At 39.0% G+C, this 23,806-nt stretch overlaps 1 protein-coding gene and 1 pseudogene across 2 annotated transcripts; one reads left to right on the forward strand and one right to left on the reverse strand.

Moving 5' to 3' along the window:
- Window positions 1-554: 554 nt before the first annotated feature.
- LOC131519996 (small ribosomal subunit protein uS10-like) lies at window positions 555-1,169 on the reverse strand (annotated as a pseudogene).
- A 1,235-nt stretch (window positions 1,170-2,404) lies between these two features.
- On the forward strand, window positions 2,405-11,243 carry MAGOHB (mago homolog B, exon junction complex subunit). 2 transcript variants are annotated; one of them, XM_058743671.1, is made up of 5 exons: window positions 2,405-2,574; window positions 6,067-6,125; window positions 7,040-7,150; window positions 9,111-9,193; window positions 10,892-11,243. In XM_058743671.1, the coding sequence occupies exons 1-5, from the start codon at window positions 2,481-2,483 to the stop codon at window positions 10,989-10,991; spliced, it is 447 nt and encodes a 148-aa protein (XP_058599654.1). In that variant the 5' UTR covers window positions 2,405-2,480; the 3' UTR covers window positions 10,992-11,243. The 2 variants fall into 2 exon arrangements, with proteins under 2 accessions (XP_058599654.1, XP_058599655.1); XM_058743672.1 differs by having other exon boundaries at window positions 2,436-2,574; window positions 6,023-6,125.
- Window positions 11,244-23,806: the final 12,563 nt, after the last annotated feature.

Raw genomic sequence — 23,806 nt, forward strand, 5'->3', positions numbered from 1 at the left:
CCTGAACTTTATGTTCTAACTATAGTGAAGTGTTTGGCTTTCCAGAATCAGGCACTTTCATACCACTGTGCCTTTGTTCAGGCTATTTTCTGCCCTGAATGCTTTCCCTCCCTTTGACCATACACTGAACTTACCCAACAAGGTCCAATTCAGATCGTACATCTACACAGCCTTCCTTGATACTTCCCTTTCTTCAATTTCCCCTATTCCCCAATAAAGTGGCTTGCTTCTTCTGCTGTACTACCAGCATTTAAAAATTTGCTTTCTTTTCTTTTTTTTTTTTAACAACTGATAATCAAGTTATTAAAAAAATTGATTTAAGGGGCGCCTGGGTGGCGCAGTCGGTTGAGCGTCCGACTTCAGCCAGGTCACGATCTCGCGGTCTGTGAGTTTGAGCCCCGCGTCAGGCTCTGGGCTGATGGCTCGGAGCCTGGAGCCTGTTTCCGATTCTGTGTCTCCCTCTCTCTCTGCCCCTCCCCCGTTCATGCTTTGTCTCTCTCTGTCCCAAAAATAAATTAAAAAACGTTGAAAAAAAAATTAAAAAAAAAATTGATTTAAGCATCTGCAGTGGTGAGTTCACCCTCAACTCTTGGCTCAATACTCTTGGAAGTAATCTTGTTTAACAATCTCAAAAGGACTGTGCAAATCAATGAGTCACTTGTAGATCCTCATCTGAAAATGATCCTGAGTCTTAGAACCTTCATCACAAGGAGTTTTTCTTGTGGTGAATCTAGCAGGCATCTGAACTGGTCCTTTCACTTTGAGATTCTTTCCCTTTGCATCTCTGATCAAGTCAGCATATACCTTCTCCAAAGATTTTAAGTTGCGTCTGGTTATAATAATTCTAATTCAGTGAATTAGAACCTCTGGTTCCACAGGTGTCTTTATGGTGTCTTTAAAAGCCATGGCTGTGGTGCGGCTTCTTCATGACTGGTTCCTTGGAGAGAGCTAACAGCAGTGAGCTGGGAACAGGAGCGGGCAAGTCCAAAGCTCCTTTGTAGCTGTGACTGTATCTTCCTCAAAAGAGCTAAAAATATTCTTATAATATTTGCTTCCTTGTGCTAACACGTGACTACATGTTTGCTTTCTTTTCTAGACTAAACTTGTAAAGGGCTCTATCATTATTACCAGTGTCTGTCCATTTCTGGCACATAAGAAATGCCTGTATGTTTTTATAAACTAAAAAAAAGTTATTGTTTATTTATTTTTGACAGAGAGAGAGAGAGAGAGAGAAAGAAGACAAGAGGGTGAGGGACAGACAGAAAGGGAGACACAGAATCTGAAGCAGGCTCCTGGCTCCAAGCTGTCAGCACAGAGCCCGACGTGGGGCTCGAACTCATGAACTGTGAGATCATGACCTGAGCCGCAGTCCAATGCTTAACCCACTGAGCCACGCAGGCACCCTTGTTTTTATAAATTTTAAAGCTTATTATATATGTATTATCTCATTTGATCTTCTCAACAAAGATTGACAAAGTTGATCATAGGATATTCATTCAGTTGGTGAACAAACAGGTGTGGACAGTGACTAAGTAACCAAGGTTAGTAGAGCATAAGTGATGGGAATGAATCGCAGGTCTTCTGACTGCCACTCTTTATTTTAAATACTGCTGAGGGTTAAAGGTCACCCAGCAGAATTACTCGGTTGGTAAAAACAGGGTGATCAATAATATTTGAAAAGTAGACTCCGTAAACGTTCCCCTTGTCTTTCCACCTCCTTCAAAACCCATTCCACACTGGAGCTTTCTTTCCCCTCCCCAATGTAATTCTTTTCTGGTAAGAAACGTGGGCTAAACCATTTGATCTTCAGTCAAATTGCCAAAACTCCACAGGCTACTGAAGATTAACCCTTGCTGAATGGTACACGTTTTACTATTAAAAGGAACTCTTTTATACCGTGACTTCAGGGATCTTTAGTTTCAATGTGTCTTTCAAATTTCATACCTCTTGTTTGATAGGCTTCTAGCTGTCAGCTAGCTAGCAACCGTGGTGCAAAGGGGGAAATCTCCTGTTAGGAATCTAACTGCAGGAAAGGGTTGTAGTCCAGGTCAACCATTCGGATTCTGGCTTTATCTTTCCTCACTCCACCAGTGAAAGGCGAATTCACGCCACACCCCCCTCGTGAGGGCAGGGTGCCGCGAGAATTAGAGACCCAAAAAGTAAAAGCGACTTGCAAACCTGAATTCTCAGCCCATAAAAAAATACTATGACATTTTCACACTTCTGTGTTTTGCTTGTAGCACACGATCTACTTAATTTTGGGGGGAAAAAAAATGTTCTTCCAACCTTGCGAAACCAAGTTCAGGTCTCCCCAGCGCCTCCGAGTCTCTCCCGGGAGAACCCGCCTTCCCGCTTTCCTCCGGTCACCGGGGACCAGAAAGGCACGCCCGCCGCGACGCTTTTACCCTGGGCGATGACGTCACTACCAGGCGCCGGGCGGCACGTCGGCCAGGCCTCGGGCGGGCTTCAGGGGGACGAAAATGGCTATGGCCAGTGATTTCTACCTGCGCTACTACGTAGGGCACAAGGGCAAGTTTGGACACGAGTTCCTGGAGTTCGAGTTTCGGCCAGACGGTGAGCAGGGGAGCGGCGCCGCCGCCGAGCGCGCTGCGCGGCTGGGGGAAGCGGAGCGCAGAGGACGCGGAGGGGGCGGGGTGGGCTGAGCCGTCCGCGGTGGGCTGGCGAGCCTGCGGTGGGGCCGGGGCCACTAGAGCCGAAATACACACGAACGAAAGTCTATCAGAGGCGTACATTGGTTCCGTGAAGAAAAGAAAATTGATCGGTGTAAATTAATTCAGAAAAATCGAACCCTGCCAGATACTGAAAACTTGGGGGTAAGCAGAATCCTGCATCCAGCGCACCGGAAGGGACCTGAGAAGGCATCTCGTGTACTTGACGTCATACCTGAACATTTTGAAGAACATCCCATCGTGCCGGGGTCCAAGGGATGCTGAAGGTCTTCCGGTGACCAGTTAATTTTCGGACTCCCCGTTCAACCATTGTATTCATTCAGGCCCTGCCTCTCAAGCCACGTGTGTAGGAAAAGGACCTGCTCTAAAGAGGGGAGCTCCTCAGTGTAGAAAAATGAATGTAATGATGTGTTTAGGGTGCTTAAATACAGTTGTTTGCCATAGGATGTGTTAAGAATACAAAAGAGGGGGATGGTTAGGGCTACGTGTAGGAGGCGTCAAGGAAAGCTTCCTAGAGAAGGTAACAGTTGAAATTGCAGCTGGTGCGCAGGGCTACAGGAGCACTTGTCTCCCGGGTTCCCAAACAGACCAAATCGGAGGCTCATTGTTGACACATCCAAAGGTAGAGAATCTACTGATGGTGAAACAAGAAAGTTTATTTCAGAGAGGCCAGCACCGGAAGACAGTGGACTAGCTTCTCAAATACGTCTCTAAAATGCCAAAAATACTTCCAGGTTTATGTAAGGAAAACGTGGGGCACAGGTGGGTGGGTTGTGTGCCGGTGGACCTTGAATTTTAAATTGATCATTGTCTTGGATTTCAATCCCAGCTGAGGTCTTGCTGGCTCCGGGCAGTCCTTGTTGCTTGAGGAGGTAGTTTTGGTTCCCATTAGGAGATACTTTGCCCTTAGGGTCTTCTGCAGGAGCCGAGAGATAAGCTGGAAGGAGGAACCTAACTAAAAAGTTTGAGATCACAATGGAGGCAGCCGAAGCCCTCTTTCAAGATGAGTCTTTTTTTTTTTTTTTTTTTTAGTTTTTTAACATTTATTTATTTTTGAGAGAGACAAGGAGAGAAAGACAGGGGACGAGTAGGGGAGGGGCAGAGAGAGAGGGAGACACAGAATCCGAAGCAGGCCCCAGGCTCTGAGCTGTCAGCACAGAGCCCCATGCGGGTCTCGAACCCACAAACTGAGAGATCATGACCTGAGCCGAAGTCGGATGCTTAACCGATGGAGCCACCCAGGAGCCCCAAATGAGTCTTTAAATGAGAATAGGATGTTCTGGGCCTGTGAGGGAGAAAACCATTCAGACTGCTGAAAATAGCATGAGCAAAGGGTGAATGGTCTGCTGCCGTGTAGGTGCAACATAGTCTATCTTTTGACAGCCCCGTATACTGAACTCTCCTGGCAACCTGGGCAGTCCACCCACCTAGGCTTTTCCTTCTTTGAATACGTGTTATGTGCTGGGCAAAAAGTAAATAAAAACATTGAGGATACAGTAATGAATAAGACTCTTTAATTTCCATGAAGGAGTTATGTCTTGGTGGGCGACACAGACATGAAACTAGCCATAAAACAGCGTGGATATTAAGTGGTGCGATATGTTTTGGGCAAAGTTCTGTGGGAGTGAAAGAGTGGAGAAGGGGCGCGTGGGTCGGTTAAGTGTTTGACTCTTGATCACAGCTTAGGTCTTGATCTCAGGGTCGTGTGAGTTTAAACCCCATGTTGGGCTTTACGCTGGGCGTGGAGCCTACTTTAAAAAAAAAAAAGAAAAAGTAGAGAAGCCTCGTATATTAGGAAAGAGGAAGAGAATCAGACGTTGAAGGAAGAACTCAAGGTAACTACAGCCATGCAATCTAGAAACTGTAATCACTTTATTCTCCCTTGTTCTCCCCATGTCTCTTCTCAATTTAACTAAGGAGCCAAATTTACCTGAATACTCCATCTATTCTTTTTTTAGGTGATAATCTTCTTAGTGTCTTTGCCTGTGAACAGCTTTCAGCTTGCCTATATCCTGTTTAGCCAGTCACGTAAATTAAGCAGTCTGATACTATCAGGGAAATTTCATGCCAGGACGGTGGTTCTCATCCAGTAATCTGCCATCACACCATTCTACACACTTCCTTCATTAGTGAGGGGATCACCTCATTAGGGTAACATCAGAGATGAGGACCATATTACATCTGTCCCTGAGCAACTGACTACAGCCATAAGGAGAAGCATGCATCAGGGAGTACAGAAGTCAACGATGGATTAAAATTAACTATAGGTCAGCTAACAAACTGGCCTACTTTTTATCTAGAAGCATTACATAGCATATGCATCCTAGTGACAGTGCTAAAATATTAGCATTGCCATATTGTATAGAGAACATTTTGGAGTAGTAGGGAAAGCGTGAGTATTGAAAGAAGGTGGATCCAGATCCGAATCTTTGTGTCCCTGGGCAAATAACTGAACTCTTGTTTTCTCAACCATGAATAGATGAAGTACCGATTAGATTAAATGCTCTGGGTAAATCACTTAGGACCAATGAAGACATAAAACATAGGCTTTAAAAGAAATGTTAGTTCCTTTTTCAGATTCCCTGTCTAGTTCATGATAATAGCTTAAGCAAATGAGCCTTAAAAGTAACTCTCCTAAAGGGTGCCTGAGTGCCTCAGTTGGTTAAGTGTCGGACCCTTGATCTGGGCTCAGGTCATGATCTCGTGGTTCGTAGGACTGAGTCCACATTGGGCTCTGTGCTATCAGCTTGGGATTCTCTCTCTCGGCCCCTCCCCAGCTTGTGCTCCCCCGCCCCCAATAAATAAATAAACTTTAAAAAAAGGCCCTCCAATTATATTGAAGGCATGAAATATTTATTTATTTATTGAAAAAAAATTTTTTTAACGTTTATTTATTTTTAAGAGAGAGAGAGAGACAGAGCATGAGTGGGGTTGGGGCAGAGAGAGAGGGAGACACAGAATCTGAAGCAGGCTCCTGGCTCCAAGCTGTCAGCGCAGAGCCGGACGTGGGGCTCGAACTCATGAACCATGAGATCATGACCTGAGCTGAAGTCGGGCGCTTAACTGACAGAGCCTCCCAGGTGCCCCAACGGCATGAAATATTTAAAAATTATGTTGAGTACTTAAAAATTCTGTTGAAGGTATGGAGTATTTGAAAATGACTAACTTCAGCTTTAGCTAACTTTTTTTTTTTTTACCAGCAAATACAGATCTAGCATTGATCTTATGCTAAAAAGGCAGAAACTATTAATAAAAAAAGTGGTAGTATAAAATGGTCTTTACCTTCAAAATTGCTTACAGTGTCATTTCTTTCTTTCTTTATTTTTTTTTAGCAGTTTTTGCTGTTATAGATTGAATTTTTTTCCACTCCCCACAGGAAAGCTTAGATATGCCAACAACAGCAATTACAAAAATGACGTCATGATCAGAAAGGAGGTAAGTTCTTTTTGAATGTCTAATTTTTTACATTTAGACCATTTTCTTCAGATCTTTTTTGAATTTACAAAACTACATCTAAGGCTATATTACTATAAAGAAGCCATTTATAGATTTAAAAGGGATTCTATTTAAATTAGATATAACTGTAGCATGTGTAATATCAAAAGAAGCAATCTGAATATAAATTGTAGACCCACCTTTGAACATATGATTTAATTCATTTTGTCTTTATGTCACATTCACTATTTAAAACTAATTGATAGTATTTAAACACAGTATGAATTTTATTTTTTTAAGTTTTTATTCATTTATTGGAGAGAGAGAGAGAGATAAAGAAACCAAGCAGGGGAGGAGCAGAGAGAGAGGGGGAGAAAGAGGATCCAAAGCGGGCTCTGCCCTAGCAGCAGAGAGTCTGATGCGGGGTTCAAACTCATGAACTCCTGAGATCATGACCTGAGCTACCCAGGTGCTAAACACAGTGTGAATTTAAATAAAAGGCTCAAAAGTTAGGGATAAGAAAAAGTTCAGAACAGTAGCTGTGATGTCTACTTGTATTTGCCTCTGTTCACCTTATAGATTTTCCCTTATCACCATTAACCACTCAGATAATTGAGTCCCATGTTATGAAGTCCAGAATCCAGGGTTTTAAAAGGAGGCTAGTGTATATTACCTTTTTTTTTTTTTTTTTTTTTTTAAATTTGGAGACAAATGTATATTCAAGGAAAGGGCAAGAGAATGAAGAAGAATCCTATGGATGAGTGATTCTCTCTCACCTTGTAATTTTGGAATCAGCATTCGATTCTTCCCTGATACTCCCTTTGAATATTTAGTGTTTGTAACATTGTATGATTATTTCATTCTGAGTCGGGGGAAGAAATAGACATGAGATTTTTACTGGAACTTATTTTCAGGCTTATGTACACAAGAGTGTAATGGAAGAACTGAAGAGAATCATTGACGACAGTGAAATTACAAAAGAAGATGATGCTTTGTGGCCTCCCCCTGACAGAGTTGGCCGACAGGTTGGTGTTTAGTGGTTCTTTAAATGTATACGTCTTAAAAGTTGGTAATATAATTAATTGTTACGTTTCTCCTTATTTATTTAGAATAGACCATTGGTTCTTTGGTTTTCCATTTAGTAGGCACCCGGTAAATCCTGTTTAATTTTGTTTCACTTAGGCTCATTTCCTGTGCTACCTCTGAGTAGTAAAGGAGTCAATGTGTAGCTCAAGATTTAGACCCCTTTCTGACCAGTCCTCTCTCTAGCCTCCCCAGTTAAAGCTATGATGTTTTCACGCTGTTATGAATAATTTCTATTGTGTATTACTTCTGTTAGGAATAAGTACAGTGTTTGTTAAATTCAAGACAGGATTCTTATTGACTGTAAAATTTACTTTCTTCATTTTTATAACTTTGAGAACCCTTGTCTGCATCCTTATGCCCAGGAGAGGGATTTGATTGGTGTCTTTGTTCGAACTGACCATTGCTTTTGCCTCATATTCCCTTTAGAGTAATTAATGTTTCTCAGAGGGCTTGTGAAGAACTTTGAAGGTTTCATTTCACTCTGTAAAAAGATAGTTTGATTGGGTCTTTTCAGCTCTTGAAGACATGAGATACAATTCCTGGAGAAAGAAACACTTAATTTCACTTTTTTATGTTCCTAAGAATTATACTTTATGTCACCTTCTTTGACTTTATTACTTTCTTCTAGAAGAAAATGTGGAGAAATCGAATAGATGCTGACATTCTATAGCAGTCACTTAGCTCTTCTGTTTAAAGAAACATTATTTAGGAAAGCAAAGGTAATAGTTAACAGTATTTATTTTATGCATTGAAACACTTTTAAAAAATAAATTTAAATCTCAGTTTGCTTTATGCAATGGGTACATTTGTACTAAAAAACAGACAACAGCAGTAAACCTTTTATCTCTTTTAGACTCTGGGAGAACCCAGTATTTTATGTACCCACTTGATGATGTGTTTATGTTTTGGTTAGTGGGGAGGGTTAAGCATGTTCCAGAGATCATCCATTGGATCTTTAAGTCAAAGATTTTATGATTGATTGAGAGCCTTAGGTAATTCTCCATGTTGTGTGTGCCATAAACTGTGTGTAATTAGGTCTTTTGATCAGACATATAGCTGAGATTGTCTTTAATGGCATTTGTTATTTAACCTGATAAATCACTACAGACATAGCCTCTTAATCATTGGTTTTAGATTTGCAGATAAAATATAGAGAAAAACTTATCCAGTAATTGTGGCACACTGAGAATGTCTACAGTATGTTGTATTTGTTTTAGTAGTGCTTAATTTTAAATGTTTTGTGAAGTCAAACAAGTGTGAGTCTTTCAGTGTTAACAGCCCAGGATTCAAATATGAGTACTATCACTTATTAGTGGTTATAAATGTTGATGTTTTTCCCTATGCTTTATGAATCTTGTATTTTGCATTTGTCAAATACCCTGATAAGGGTATTTTAGGGATTACAGAGTATGTTTTAAAGTCCCTAGCAGCAGGGCCTCATACACAGTAGATCCCAAAGTGGTGCTGTTAATACTCTGCATTTCTGGTAGAATGGTTAAGTGTGCTTATATTTATTTATTAAAAATAGGTTTTTACCCATATTATTATTTTTACAACATTGTGCTTCAAAGTTATTTCTTTAGTTTTTACGGACATAAGAAATGTTCATGTGTCATTCATATTTATAGTGTTTTCTTTATGAGATCTCTGGAAAGCAATTCTTGGTTGATCCTAATATTGGGGACTCCTGAGCATTCGATGAGGTTTTTATTTTACAGACATAGTTTATGTCTAACAGGTCAAGTTCCTTTTCCTTTTTCTTTTCTTTTTTTTTTTTTTTCTCCTCTATGACTGCTAGAAAACTCGCAGCTACAATTGGGACCTCTAGGTAACAAGAATACAGACACTTCTGAGATGGAGTTTTATATTAACTACATGAATCTATTTTTTTTTTTTCAGGAACTTGAAATTGTAATTGGAGATGAACACATTTCTTTTACCACATCAAAAATAGGTTCTCTTATTGATGTAAATCAGTCAAAGTGAGTATGTTAAAGTATTTTGACTAAATTGACATAATTACTTAGAGAGGCTCATTTTAGAACAGTAGCCAGTTTTTTAAGATTATTTCGGTGGCATCCTGTCAGTTTATTATGCAGATGTAATTCTAACTTTTATGTCATTAAAGACTTGCTATCAAAGTGGTTAGTGTATTTTTGTGATTATCAAAAGAATGTTAATCTGACAACTGTGTACAATAATGACCACGTTGTAATAGCTATTTTTGGTAAAAGTCTGGGTATCTTTTTACAGAGTTTAAAAGAAATCCTTATTGGATTATATCATTCATTATCACATCATCCTCATCTTTGAATTTAATATTTGAAAGAATTTGAAAAAAGTCATTGTAACTTAAGGATGGTTTTAGCTTCCTCTGTCTTTCCAAGTTTGTTTCCTCTGGGCCTTTGTAGGACATACTGTTGTTTTTGTCTGAAAAATTTCTCTACTTGGAGTTACTTTTCTCTCTTTACCCCTCAAAATGTTTTCTTAGTATTTTGTCCTATCACCCTAAATTGTAATAACTTATTTATTTGCTTTTCTGGCTTGAATATAAACTCCATGAGAACCTTGCTATATCTCCAAAGTTAACACAGTGCCTGGCACAGGATAGGTGCTTGGTAAATATATGTTAGAGGAAAGGAGAAAGGAATGAATGTATAGTAACTATTAGATACAATAAAGACCGACCAGATACTTTTAAACTATCACATTTATTTCCCCACAGTGGTGAGGATGTGGCTGGTGTTCATATCCTAAGTGGGATTTTAAATTGGTACAGTGTTTTTTGGAAAGCAGTTTGATAATTGTGCATTAAAAGGTGCTAGCATTTTAAATTCATCTTTGACTTAGTAATTCCATTTCTGAGCATCTATTTTAGGGAAATACTGTCAAATAATGAAAATGCTTTATTAGTCATAAAAATGGTCATTGGAGTCTTACTTATAATTGGGGAAAAATCCAACTGTTTAACAAAAAGAGAATTGTTAATTAGAAATCATTTGCGAATTATTTTTCATGTAATGGAAAACAACGTTAAAAAGGGTACAAGGAACAGGGGTCCCTGGGTGGCTTATTCGGTTAAGCATCTGACTTTGGCTCAGGTCATGATCTCCCGGCTCATGAATTGAGGCCCCAAGTCGGGCCCTGTGCTGACAGCTCAGAGCCTGGAGCCTGCTTCAGATTCTGTGTCTCCCTCTCTCTGCCACTCCCTCACTCGCATTCTGCTTCTCTCTCTCTCTCTTTCTCAAAAATAAACATTTAAAAAATTTTTGTAATCAAAAAGGGCCAGGGAATGCTTTTAGTTATGAAAATAGAGAAATGCCAAAATATTCATAGTTTTTCTGTAAGGAGTGACATTTTATAGTATTATGAGTATTATTTTTTCTATCTTTATAATTATATCTGCTTTATACATTTTTGCTATGTATAGTTCTTACTTTGATAAGAAAATAAATACTTGAGTATGAAATGAATACTGGTGAATAAAATTTATATTTTTTGTAGAAAAGATAGAGAAAGGAAATGAAAATTATTCAGTATGTTCATTTTAGTTGCAGCAAATCCTTCCTTTCTCCTGGATTCCTTTGTTTTGTTTTTTATTTTGTTTTAGGAATTAACTTACAAAATTATATGTTTCATTTTAGGAACAAAAAAGTAACTTTTACCTTTTTAAATTTTAGGGATCCTGAAGGCCTTCGAGTATTTTACTACTTGGTACAGGACCTGAAATGTTTAGTTTTTAGTCTTATTGGATTACATTTCAAGATTAAACCAATCTAAGTTGTATGTTTTTTTAAAAGCTGTTTTTATATTTAATTAAGGGATGGGTTTGTCATTTACAATATTGGGATTTTTATAAATGTGAAACTCTTGTTTTGTATGCCCACTGAAAATAAGAAAATACATAAACAGGCTTAATGGTTATTCTCACTTGGCTCCAAGTGGTTTAGATAGTCCTCACACATATTAAATTCTGTAAATGAAAGCAACTTTTTGTTGAGATTTTGCTCCAATAAAACATATCAAAGCCTGGATGGAGAGTGGTTTTTTTTTTGTTTGTTTGTTTTGTTTTTGTTCTTTTTTCCAGAAGGGTATGTCTTTTTATTCACTTTAAGATAATAAAGAATTGTTATGGTAGGACATCCTATGGCAGAAGTTCTTTCATGCAGCCAGAGTTTCATCCATTAAAGGCAATTACGTGTTACCTTTATTACTTCCATACCTAATGGGACTTAATTTGTTGGTGCCTATAGAAGTTGTTTACAGAAGGTTCTGGATTTTTTTTTTTTTTTTTTTTTTAATTTATTTTTGGGACAAAGAGAGACAGAGCATGAACGGGGGAGGGGCAGAGAGAGAGGGAGACACAGAATCGGAAACAGGCTCCAGGCTCCGAGCCATCAGCCCAGAGCCTGACGCGGGGCTCGAACTCACGGACCGCGAGATCGTGACCTGGCTGAAGTCGGACGCTTAACCGACTGCGCCACCCAGGCGCCCCGGTTCTGGATTTTTTTACATTTATCACCAACCCCCCAGGAATTACTAAAATTTAAATATTTTTGGTATAATCAATCATGCCTAAAGGGTTACAAGAGTAAAGTCAGCACCCCAAGTTAAACACAGCTTTTATTCTGCCCTTATTCCTTATTTTCACAGTAAATTTTGTAAATAAGATATTTCACAATATATTTGTGTTTCTGTAGGAACTAAATGAGTTCTCAGCATGACAAATTATTAAAAATTTAAGCTTTTACACGCACATGTGTGTGTGTATTTTAATTTCTAATGACCATAGTTTCCACTCGTGATTTTCAGTTCCCTTCAACGTCTTTCTGATAGACTTGGTCTTTCATTATTTCTCTTAGTAAGCATGCCCCTGGTATTGTTCTTTCTCCATCTGAACCCCCACTTTTTAAAGGGGGCAGTCCTTGTAGTGACGATTCACTTAACCCGGGACAGTGAGGATGACCTTATTGGGAAGAATTAGTCTCTGAAGGTGTGCAGTACTCCTGAGCTACATTATCTAGAGAGGTTCTGGCCAGTCAACTTATTTGAGATAATGGAGATGTCCTCTATCTGTAGTTCAGTAAGGTAACCACCAGCTACTATGTGTGGCAACTAGTACCTGAGATGTGGCCAGAATAACTGAATTTATAGTCCTGTTTAATTAAAATCATTTTTTAAATTTTATTACGAAAAATTTCAAGCATAGAAAATGTTAAAAAAATTGTAAAATGAACACCCATATGTCAAATCTAGAGTCTATAATTTTTTTTTTTTTACTGAAGTAAGGCTTATAAATCCTGTCCTGTTGATTTTTGACTTAAGAATGGAATAACTAGTATAATTGGTGTCAATAAATAACTTTTTTTTAGTGCTATTTAGTTTTGGTTAAAATTTATTTATTTATTTATTTATTTATTTATTTATTTATTTATTGTCAAGTTAGCTAACACACAGTACATACAGTGTGCTCTTGGCTTCGGGAGTAGATTCCCATGATTGATCACTTACATAAAACACCCAGTGCTCATCCCAATGAGTGCCCTCCTCAATGCCCATCACCCATTTTATCCATCCCCCTGTTCTCCCACTCCCTTCCACCCTCAGTTTTTTCTCTAATTAAAAGTCTCTTATGGTTTCCTTCCCTTTCTGTTTGTATCTATCTATCTATCTATCTATCTATCTATTTTTTTATTTCTCAACTTCCACATATAAGTGAAAACATGATATCTGTCTTTCATGGACTGGCTTCTTTCACTTAGCATAATATTTTACAGTTCCATCCGTGTTGTTGCAAATGGCAAGATTTCATTCTTTTTCATTGTTGAATAGTATTCCAGTGTGTGTGTGTGTGTGTGTGTGTGTGTGTGTGTGTGTGTACCACATCTTTATCCATTCATCATTTGATGGACATTTGGGCTCTTTCCATAATTTGGCTATTGTTGATACCATTGCTATAAACGTTGGGGTATATGTGCCCCTATAAATCAGCATTCCCCAATCCTTTGGATAAATTCCTAGTAGTGCTATTGCTGGGTCATAGGGTAATTCACATTTTAATTTTTGGAGGAACCTCGACACTGATTTCCAGAGTGCCTGTACCAGTTTGCATTCCCGCCAACAGGACAAGAGGGTTCCCCTTTCTCCACATCCTCACCAGCATCTGTTGTTTCCTGAGTGTTCATTTTAGCCACTCTGACTGGTGTGAGGTGGTATCTCACTGTGGTTTTGATTTGTATTTCCCTGATGATGAGCAAAGTTGAGCATCTTTTCATGTGTCTGTTAGCCATTTGGAGGTCTTCTTTGGAAAAAAGTCTATTCATGTCTTCTGCCCATTTCTTCACTGGATTATTTGTTTTTTGGGTGTTGAGTTTAGTAAGTTCTTTATAGATTTTGGATACTAACCCTTTTTAAAAACAACTTTTTTTAATGTTTATTTTTATTTTTGAGACAGAGAGCACGAGCAGGGGAGAGGCAGAGAGAGAGGGAGACACAGAATCAGAAGCAGGCTCCAGGCTCTGAGCTGTCGGCACAGAACCAGACGCGGGGCTCGAACTCATCAACTGGGAGATCATGACCCGAGCCGAAGTCGGACGCTCAACTGACTGAGCCACCCAGGCACCCCTGGATACTAACCCTTTATCTGATATGTCTTTTGCAAATATCTTCTCCCATTCTGTCGGTTACCTTTTAGTTTTGTTGATTGTTTCCTTTACAGGGCAAAAGCTTTTTATTATGATGAGGTCCAGTAGTTCATTTTTGCTTTTCCTTTGGAGAACATGTCAAGTAAGAAGTTGCTGCGGCTGAGGCAAAAGAGGTTGTTGCCTGCTTTCTCTTCTAGGATTTTGATGATTTCCTGTTTCATGTTTCAGTCTTTCATCCATTTTGAATTTACTTTTGTGTATGGTGTAAGAAAGTAGTCCAGTGTTGTTCTTCTGCATATTGTTGTCCAGTTCTCCCAGCACCGTTTGCCAAAGAGACTGTCTTTTTTCCATTGGATACTCTTTTCTGTTTGTTGAAGATTAGTTGGCCATACATTTGTGGGTCCACTTCTGGGTTCTTTATTCTATTCCATTGGGCTGTGTGTCTGTTTTTGTGCCGATACCATACTGTCTTGATGATTACAGCTTTGTAGTAGAGGCTAACGTCCAGGATCGTGATGCTTCCAGCTTTTGTTTTCTTTTCCAACATTACTTTGGCTATTTGGGGTCTTTTGTGCTTCCATATAAATTTTAAGATTGTTTGTTCTAGCTTTGAGAAGAATACCGATGCAATTTTGATTGGATTGCACTGAATGTGTAGATTGCTTTGGGTAGTACGGACATTTTAACAATACTTGTTCTGGGGCGCCTGGGTGGCGCAGTCGGTTAAGCGTCCGACTTCAGCCAGGTCACGATCTTGCGGTCTGTGGGTTCGAGCCCCGCGTCGGGCTCTGGGCTGATGGCTCGGAGCCTGTTTCTGATTCTGTGTCTCCCTCTCTCTCTGACCCTCCCCCGCTCATGCTCTGTCTCTCTCTGTCCCAAAAATAAATAAAAAACGTTGAAAAAAAAAAAATTAAAAAAAAAAAAAACAATACTTGTTCTTCCAATCCATGAGCATGGAATGTTTTTCCATTTCTTTGTGTTTTCAATTTCTTTCATAAGCTTTCTATAGTTTCCAGCGTACAGATCTTTTACCTCTTTGTTTAGGTTTATTCCTAAGCATCTTATGGTTCTTAGTGCAATTGTCGATTCCCTGATACCTCTGTTGCTTCATTATTGTTGAATAAAAATGCAACCGATATCTCTACATTGATTTTATGTCCTGCAACTTTGTTGAATTCATGTATCCGTTTTAGCAGTTTTTTGGTGGAGACTTTCGGGTTTTTCATGTAGAGTATTATGTTATCTGTGAAGAATGAAAGTGTGACTTCTTTGCCAAATTGGATGGCTTTTATTTCATTTTGTTGTCTGCTGAGGTTAAGACTTCCAACACTATGTTATACAACAGTGGTGAGAGTGGATATCCCTGTCATTTCCTGATCTCAAGGGGAAAGCTCTCAGTTTTTCCCCTTTGAGGATGATATCAGCTGTGGGCCTTTCATATATGGGTTTTATGATGTTAAGGTATGTTCCTTCTATCCTGACTTTCTTGAGGGTTTTTATTAAGAAAGGATGCTGTATTTTGTCACATGCTTTCTCTGCATCTATTGGCTGGATTGTATGGTTCTTACCCTTTCTTCTATTAATGTGATGTATCACACTGATTGATTTGTGAATATTGAACCAGTCCTGTAGCCCAGGAATGAATCTCACTTGATCATGGTAAATAATTCTTTTAATATACTGTTGAATTTGATTTGCTAGTATCTTGTTGGGAATTTTTGCATCCATGTTCATCAGGGATATTGGCCTGTAATTCTCCTTTTTAGTGGGGTCTTTGACTAGTTTGGGTATAAAGGTAATGCTGGCTTCATACAATGAGTCTGGAAGTTTTCCTTCTGTTTCTATTTTTTTGGAGCAGTGTGAGAAGAATAGGTACCATGACTGGTTTAAATGTTTGGTAGAATTCCCCTGGGAAAGCATCTAGCCCAGGACTCTTAAATGTTGGGAGATTTTTGATAACCAGTTCAATTTCTTCACTGGTTGTGGGTCTGTTCAAGTTTTCTATTTCTTCCTATTTGAGTTTTGGTAGCGTGTGAATGTCTAGGAAGTTGTCCATTTCTTCTAGGTTATCCAGTCTGTTGGCATATAATTTTTCATCATATTCTCTAATAATTGTTTGTATTTCTGTGGTATTGGTTGTAATCTCTCCTCTTTCATTCGTGATTTTATCTATTTAGGTCCTCTTTCTTTTCTTTTTGAGAAGTCTGGCTGGGGGTTTATTGATTTTGTTTATTTTTTCAAAAAACCAGCTCTTAAATTCATTGATAGGTTCTACTGTTTGTTTGTTTGTTTGTTTTTGGATTCTATATTGTTTATTTCTGCTCTAATCCTTATTATTTCTCTTCTTCTGCTGGCTTTGGGGTTTCTTTGCTGCTCTGTTTCTAGTTCCTGTAGGTGTGAGGTTAGATTCTGTATTTGGGATTTTTCTTGCTTTTTGAGATAGGTCTGATTTATGATGTATTTTCCTTTTAGGATTGCCTTTGCTGCATGCCAAAGGGTTTGGACTGTCATGTTTTCATTTTTATTTGCTTCCATATATTTTTAAAGTTCTTTAATTTCCTGATTGACCCATTCATTCCTTAGTAGGATATTTCCTTTTCTTTCTTTCTTTCTTTCTTTCTTTCTTTCTTTCTTTCTTTCTTTCTTCCTTCCTTCCTTCCTTCCTTCCTTCCTTCCTTCCTTTCTTTCTTTCTTTCTCTTTCTCTTTCTTTCTTTCTTTCTTTCTTTCTTTCTTTCTTTCTTTCCTTCTTTCTTTCTTTCTAATTTTTTAAATTTATTTTTTTAATTTACATCCAAATTAGCATATAGTGCAACAGTGATTTCAAGAGTAGATTCCTTAATGCCCCTTACCCATTTAGCCCATCCCCCCTCCCACAGCCCCTCCAGTAATCCTCTGTTTGTTCTCCATATTTAAGAGTCTCTTATGTTTTGTCCCCCTCCCTGTTTTTATATTATTTTTGTTACCCTTCCCTTATGTTTATCTGTTTTGTCTCTTAAAGTCCTCACATGAGTGAAGTCCTATGATATTTGTCTTTCTCCGACTAATTTGGCTTAGCATAATACCCTCTGGCTCCATCCATGTAGTTGCAAATGGCAAGATTTCATTCTTTTTGATTGCCGAGTAATACTCCATTGTGTGTGTGTATGTATATATATATATATATACACACCACATCTTCTCTATCCATTCATCCATTGATGGACATTTGGGCTCTTTCCATACTTTGGCTACTGTTGATAGTGCTGTTATAAACATGGGGGTGCGTGTGTCCCTTTGAAAACAACACACCTGTATCCTGTGGATAAATGCCTAGTAGTGCAATTGCTGGGTCGTAGGGTAGTTCTATTTTTAGTTTTGTGAGGAACCTCCATACTGTTTTCCAGAGTGGCTGCCCCAGTTTGCATTCCCACCAGCAGTGCAAAAGAGATTCTCTTTCTCCGCATCCTCGCCAACATCTGTTGTTGCCTGAGTTGTTAATGTTAGCCATTCTGACAGGTGTAAGGTGGTGTCTCATTGTGGTTTTGATTTGTATTTCCCTGATGATGATGCTGGTGATGCTGAGCGTTTTTTCATGTGTCATCCCTGGTAATGCTGAGCATTTTTTCACGTGTCAGTTGGCCATTTGGATGTCTTCCTTGGAGAAATGTTTATTCTTGTCTTCTGCCCATTTCTTCACTGGACTATTTGTTTTTTTGGTGTTGAATTTGATAAGTTATTTATAGATTTTGGATCCTAACCCTTTATCTGATATGTCCTTTGCAAATATCTTCTCCCATTCTGTCGGTTGCCTTTTAGTTTTACTGATTATTACCTTCACTGTGCAGAAGCTTTTTATTTTGATGAGGTCCCAATAGTTCATTTTTGCTTTTGTTTCCCTTGCCTCCAGAGATGTTGTAAGTTGTTGTAAGAGTAAGAAGTTGCTGCGGCCATGATCAGAGGTTTTGCCTGCTTTCTCCTTGAGGATTTTGTTGGCTTCCTGTCTTACATTTAGGTCTTTCATCCATTTTGAGTTTGTTTTTATGTATGGTGTAAGAAAGTGGTCCAGGTTCATTCTTCTGCATGTCGCTGTCCAGTTTTCCTGGCACCACTTGCTGAAGAGACTGTCTTTACTCCATTGGTTATTCTTTCCTGCTTTGTCAAAGATTAGTTGGTGTCATCTGTGAAGAGTGAAAGTTTGACCTCCTCCTGGCCGATTTTGATGCCTTTTATTTCTTTGTGTTGTCTGATTGCAGAGGCCACGACTTCCAATACTATGTTGAATAACAGTGGCGAGAGTGGACATCCCTGTCTTGTTCCTGACCTTAGGGGGAAAGCTCTCAGTTTTTCCCCATTGAGGATGATATTAGCGTTGGGTCATTCATATATAGCTTTTATGATCTCGAGGTATGATCCTTCTATCCCTACTTTCTTGGGGGTTTTTTATCAAGAAAGAATGCTGTATTTTGTTAAATGCTTTCTCTCTATATATTGAGAGGATCATGTGGTTCTTGTCATTTCTTTTATTGATGTGATGAATCATGTTAATTGTTTTGTGGATATTGAACCAGCCCTGAATCCCAAGTATAAATCCCACTTGGTCATAGTGGATAATTTTTTTAATGTATTGTTTGATACGGTTGGCTAATATCTTGTTGAGGATTTTTGCATCCATGTTCATCAGGGAAATTGGTCTATAGTTCTCCTTTTGAGTGGGGTCTCTGTCTGGTTTTGGAATAAAGGTAATGCTGGCTTCATAGAAAGAGTTTGGAAGTTTTCCTTCTATTTCTATTTTTTGGGAACAGTTTCAAGAGAATAGGTGTTAACTCTTCCTTAAATGTTTGTAGAATTCTCTTGGAAAGCCATCTGGCTCTGGACTCTTGTTTTTTGAGAGATTTTTAATTACTAATTCGATTTCTTTTTTGGTTATGGGTATGTTCAAATTTTCTATTTCTTCCTGTTTCAGTTTTGGTAGTATATATGTTTCTAGGAATTTGTCCATTTCTTCCAGATTACCCATTTTATTGGCATATAGTTACTCATAATATTCTCTTATTATTGTTTTTATTTCTGTTGTGTTGGTTGTGATCTCTCCTCTTTCATTTTTGATTTTCTTTATTTGGGTCCATTCCTTTTTCTTTTTGATCAAACTGGCTAGTGGTTTATCAATTTTCTTAATTCTTTCAAAGAACCAGCTTCTGGTTTCATTGATCTGTTCTAATGTTTTTGGGTTTCTATAGCATTAATTTCTGCTCTAATCTTTATTATTTCCTGTCTTCTGCTGGTTTGGGGTTTTATTTGCTGTTATGTTTCCAGCTCTTTCAGGCATAAGGTTAGGTTGTGTATCTGAGATCTTCCTTCTTTAGGAAGGCCTGGATTACTAAATACTTTTCTCTTATGACCTCCTTTGCTGCATCCCAGAGGTTTTGGGTTGTGGTGTTATCATTTTCATTGGCTTCCATATACTTCTTAATTTCCTCTTTAACTTCTTGGTTAGCCCATTCATTCTTTAGTGGGATGTTTTTTAGGTTCCAAGTATTTGTTACCTTTCCAAATTTTTTCTTGTGGTTGATTTCAAGTTTCATAGCATTGTGGTCTGAAAATATGCATGGTATGATCTCGACCTTTTTGTACTTGCTGAGGGCTGATATGTGTCCCAGTATGTGGTCTATTCTGGAGAACATTCCATGTGCACTGGAGAAGAATGTATATTCTGCTGCTTTAGGATGAAATGTTCTGAATATATCTTAATTCCATCTAGTCCAGTATGTCATTCAAAGTCTTTGTTTCCTTGTTGATTTTTTGATTAGATGATCTGTCCATTGCTGTGAGTGGGTGTTGAAGACTCCTAGTATTATGTTATTACTATCAATGAGTTTCTCTATGTGATTAATTGATTTATGTATTTGGGTGCTCTCACATTTGGTGCATAAATGTTTATAATTGTTAGGTCTTCTTGGTGGATAGACCCCTTAATTATTTTTTTTTTTATTTTTTATTATTTTATTATTTTTTTATTTTTTAAATTTTACATCCAAATTAGTTAGCATATAGTGCAACAATGATTTCAGGAGTAGATTCCTTAATACCCCTTACCCATTTAGCTCATCCCCCCTCCCACAACCCTTCCAGCAACCCTCAGTTTGTTCTTCATATTTCTGAGACTCCTCTAGTTTGTCTCCCTCCCTGTTTTTATATTATTTTTGTTTCCCTTCTCTTATTTTCATCTGTTTTGTCTTAAAGTCCTCATATGAGTGAAGTCATATGATTTTTGTCTTTCTCTGACTAATTTCACTTAGCATAATACCCTCTGGTTCCATCCACGTAGTTGCAAATGGCAAGATTTCATTCTTTTTGATTGCTGAGTAATACTCCATTGTACATATATATCACATCTTCTTTATCCATTCATCCATCGATGGACATTTGGGCTCTTTCCATACTTTGGCTATTGTTGATAGTGCTGGTAAAAACATGGGGGTGCATGTTAGACCCCTTAATTATGATATAATGCCCTTCTTCATCTCTTGATTTAGTAGGATCTTCTTTAACCTCCATGTACTTGGAGGCTTTCCAAATTTTTTCTTGTGGTTGATTTCAAGTTTCAAAGCATTGTGATCTGAAAATATGCATGGTATGGCTCAGTCCTTTTATATTCGTTGAGGGTTGTTTTGTGACTCAGTATGTGATCTTTTTTGGAGAATGTTCAACATGCATTTGAGAAGAATGTGTATTCTGCTTCTTTTCAATGAAAAATCTGAATATACCTGTTAAGTCCATCTGGTCCAGTGTATTATTTAGAGCCATTGTTTCCTTAATGATATTCTGCCTAGATGATCTTTCCATTGTTGTAAGTGGAGTATTAAAGCCCCCTACAATCACAGTATTGTTGTCTATACATTCATTTATGTTTATGATTAATTGATTCATATATTTGGGGGTTATTATGTTCAGGGCATAAACATTTACAATTGTTAGCTCTTCTTGATGGATAGACCCCTTAATTATGATATAATGGTCTTCTTCATCTCTTGTTATAGTCTTTATTTTAAAATCTAGTTTGATATAAGTATGTCTACTCTAGCTTTCTTTTGACATCCTGTAGCGTGATAGTTCTCCATCCCCTCACATTCAATCTGCAGGTGTCCTCAGGTATAAAATGAGTGTCTTGTAGGAAGCATAGAGATGCGTCTTGTTTTTTTATCCATTCTGATATCCTATGTCTTTTGATTGGGGCATTTAGTCCATTTACATTTAGAGTGATTATTGAAAGATATGAGTTTAGTGTCATTGTGTTATCTGTAGGTTTTGTGCTTGTGATGTTGTCTCTGGTCCTTTGTAGGTTTTGCTGCTTTCCACTCATAGAGTCCCCTTCAGGATGTCCTGCAGGGCTGGTTTAGTGGTCATGAACTCCTTCAGTTTTTGTTTGTCTGGGAAAGCCTTTATCTCTCCTTCTATTCTAAATGACAGCCTTGCTGGAAAAAGGATTTTTGGCTGCATATTTTTCCTAGTCAGCACACTGAATATTTCCTACCACTCCCTCTGGCCTGCAAGTTTCAGTGGACAGGTCTGCTACTACCCTTATGTGTCTACCCTTGTAGGTTAAGGTCTGATTTTCCCTAGCTGCTTATCAGAATTCTCTTTTCATTTTTGTATTTTCTCAGTTTCACTATGATATGTCATGGTGTTGATCTGTTTTTGTTGATTCTGAAGGGAGTTTTCTGTGCCTCCCGGATTTGGATCCTGTTTCTTCCCCAGATTAGGGATGTTCTCAGCTATAATTTGCTGAAATAAACCTTCTGCCCCTTTCTTCCTCTTATGGAACTCCTATGATATGAATATTATTTTGTTTCATTGAGTCACTTAGGTCTCTGATTCTCCCCTGTGGTCTATTAATTTCTTTTCTCACCTTTTCTCAGCTTCTTCCTTTTCCATAATTTTATCTTCTATTTCACCTATTCTCTCCCCTGCTTCTTCCATCCTTGCTGTCACTGCGTCTAGTTTATTTTGCATCTCATTTACAACATTTCCTAATTCATCGTGACTATTTCTTAGGTCCTTGATCTCTGCAGCAGTATATTCTCTGCCATCTTCTATGCTTTTTTCAAGCCCAGCTATTAGTCTTATGGGTACTATTCTACATTCTTGATCAGATATGTTGTTTCTATCTGTTTTGAGCAATTTTCTGGCTGTCATTTCTTCTTGGAATTTCTGTTGAGAAGAATTCTTCCCTTTCATCATTTTGGCTAGTTTTCTGTCCTTTACATGTTTTAATAGCTTGTTATGTGTCCTGCACTTGTGAGTACTACTATATTAAAAAGGACTGTCCAGGGTCTGGCACTTCAGGAAATGTTTTTGGAGTGTGTTATGTGCACTCCATTGTTGTGTCTTGGCTGCTGTATCTCACTACTCTTAGTGGTGTATTGGACCGCCCACCAGGTATGCTTTGATTTTTCATTGAAGCAACCCTGGAAAGGAGGACAAGGTGAGGCGAAGAAACCTTATTGCAAACTAAGAGATAAATGATTAGGGTGGATAGAGAGACCAGTCAGAGAATCAAATAATTTATAGGGCTTAATCCAGAAAGAGATGAAAATAAAGAAGAAGGAGATACAGAAAACGTGTAAAAAGAATATGGCAAAAGGTCTGATTACACAAACAACCAGACCAAGAAAGAAAAAAAGAGAGAGAGAGAGAGAGAAAAAAAAAAAAAAGAAAAATATGCATAATAAGAATCAACTAAAAATCAAATCAGAAACTGTAAGTCTGAATCCATGGGAGGAAGAAAAAACTTAGGAGAGCAGAAAGATAAGGCAGGGGAAAAGAAGAAAGAAAAAGAAGAAAAAAATAATTAAAAGAAAGAAGAAAACAACAACAACAACAATAACAAAAACAGACTCACATACAAAACCACAGGACAGTTGTCCAGTGGTGCCTTGGACCCCGTGGCTGTGCTGGTCTGGAGGAGGGGCCTACTGGTTCCGTGAGTGTCAATCTCACTCCTGGAGAAAAGCCATTGCTAGCCTCGGAGGGGTGAGGTTTGGTGTTAGTGGGTCCTGCCTCCCCTGGGTGCCCCCTGCACTGGGTGCCTCTATCTCGTTCCCTTAAGCCCCACTGTGTTGGTGACGGGGAGGAAAATGGTGACACCCTAGTCCTCCCCCTGCACTGGGTGTCTCGAAACACACTGTTCAGGCAGCGCTCCCCAAGCAGCATGGGCGGGAGCCGGCCCGGTTTGTCCGGCTCCCCAGTCTCCCTGCATCCTGGGCACTCTACTGGAATTCAAAACTCGGTGGTTTAAAGGATCCCACTCTGCACGGACCGAGAATAGCACTACTCTGCCCGGTGGACAACGGGCCTCTGGCTGGCGCCTGCAGCGTCTTGTTCTTGAAGCATTAGTAAACCCTCTTCTCACAGCACTGCATGGAGGGGACAGCTTTCTTGCAGTGCGGCCCCAGAGCATTACCAAGCCGGGGGCTGGCTCTTCTCCCCACCAGGTGCACGCAGGGCAGCCCGCAGGCAGTGGCTCTGGTCCGGAGATAGTCCTGCAACCCTGAAATCTCTGATCTTCACTCCTGGGCTGCTTGCAAAGTAGAAACTGTCTCTCATCTCTCTTTGTATTCTTGTTTCCTGGACCGTGGTCCAGGGAGGTTTTTCTCTTGTCCAAATACAATCCCACACTTCCATAGCCTCTTTCTGCTCCTTTTGTTTCTCCACCGACAGGGTTACCTCCCTCTTCCTTGCCTCCGCAGCCACCCGATTGGTCTCTCCCAATTCACAAACACGCACCTCTGAACTGCCAAGCTTCTCTCTAGCTCCTGGAGAGGTTTCTGTCCGACTGCAGCCTGGATTCCTGGAATTCCAAGTGATCTCAATACTGCCAAGTTTGAGGGAGGAGGGAAGTTCTGGTATCCCTCTTGTTGACTCCTCCCTCTTGATTAAATTTAGGTAGCCAGTGTCCCTTGTGGCTATCCTTT

Source organism: Neofelis nebulosa, chromosome 8 (genome assembly GCF_028018385.1).
Source record: "Neofelis nebulosa isolate mNeoNeb1 chromosome 8, mNeoNeb1.pri, whole genome shotgun sequence".
Classification (NCBI taxonomy): Eukaryota; Metazoa; Chordata; class Mammalia; order Carnivora; family Felidae; genus Neofelis; species Neofelis nebulosa.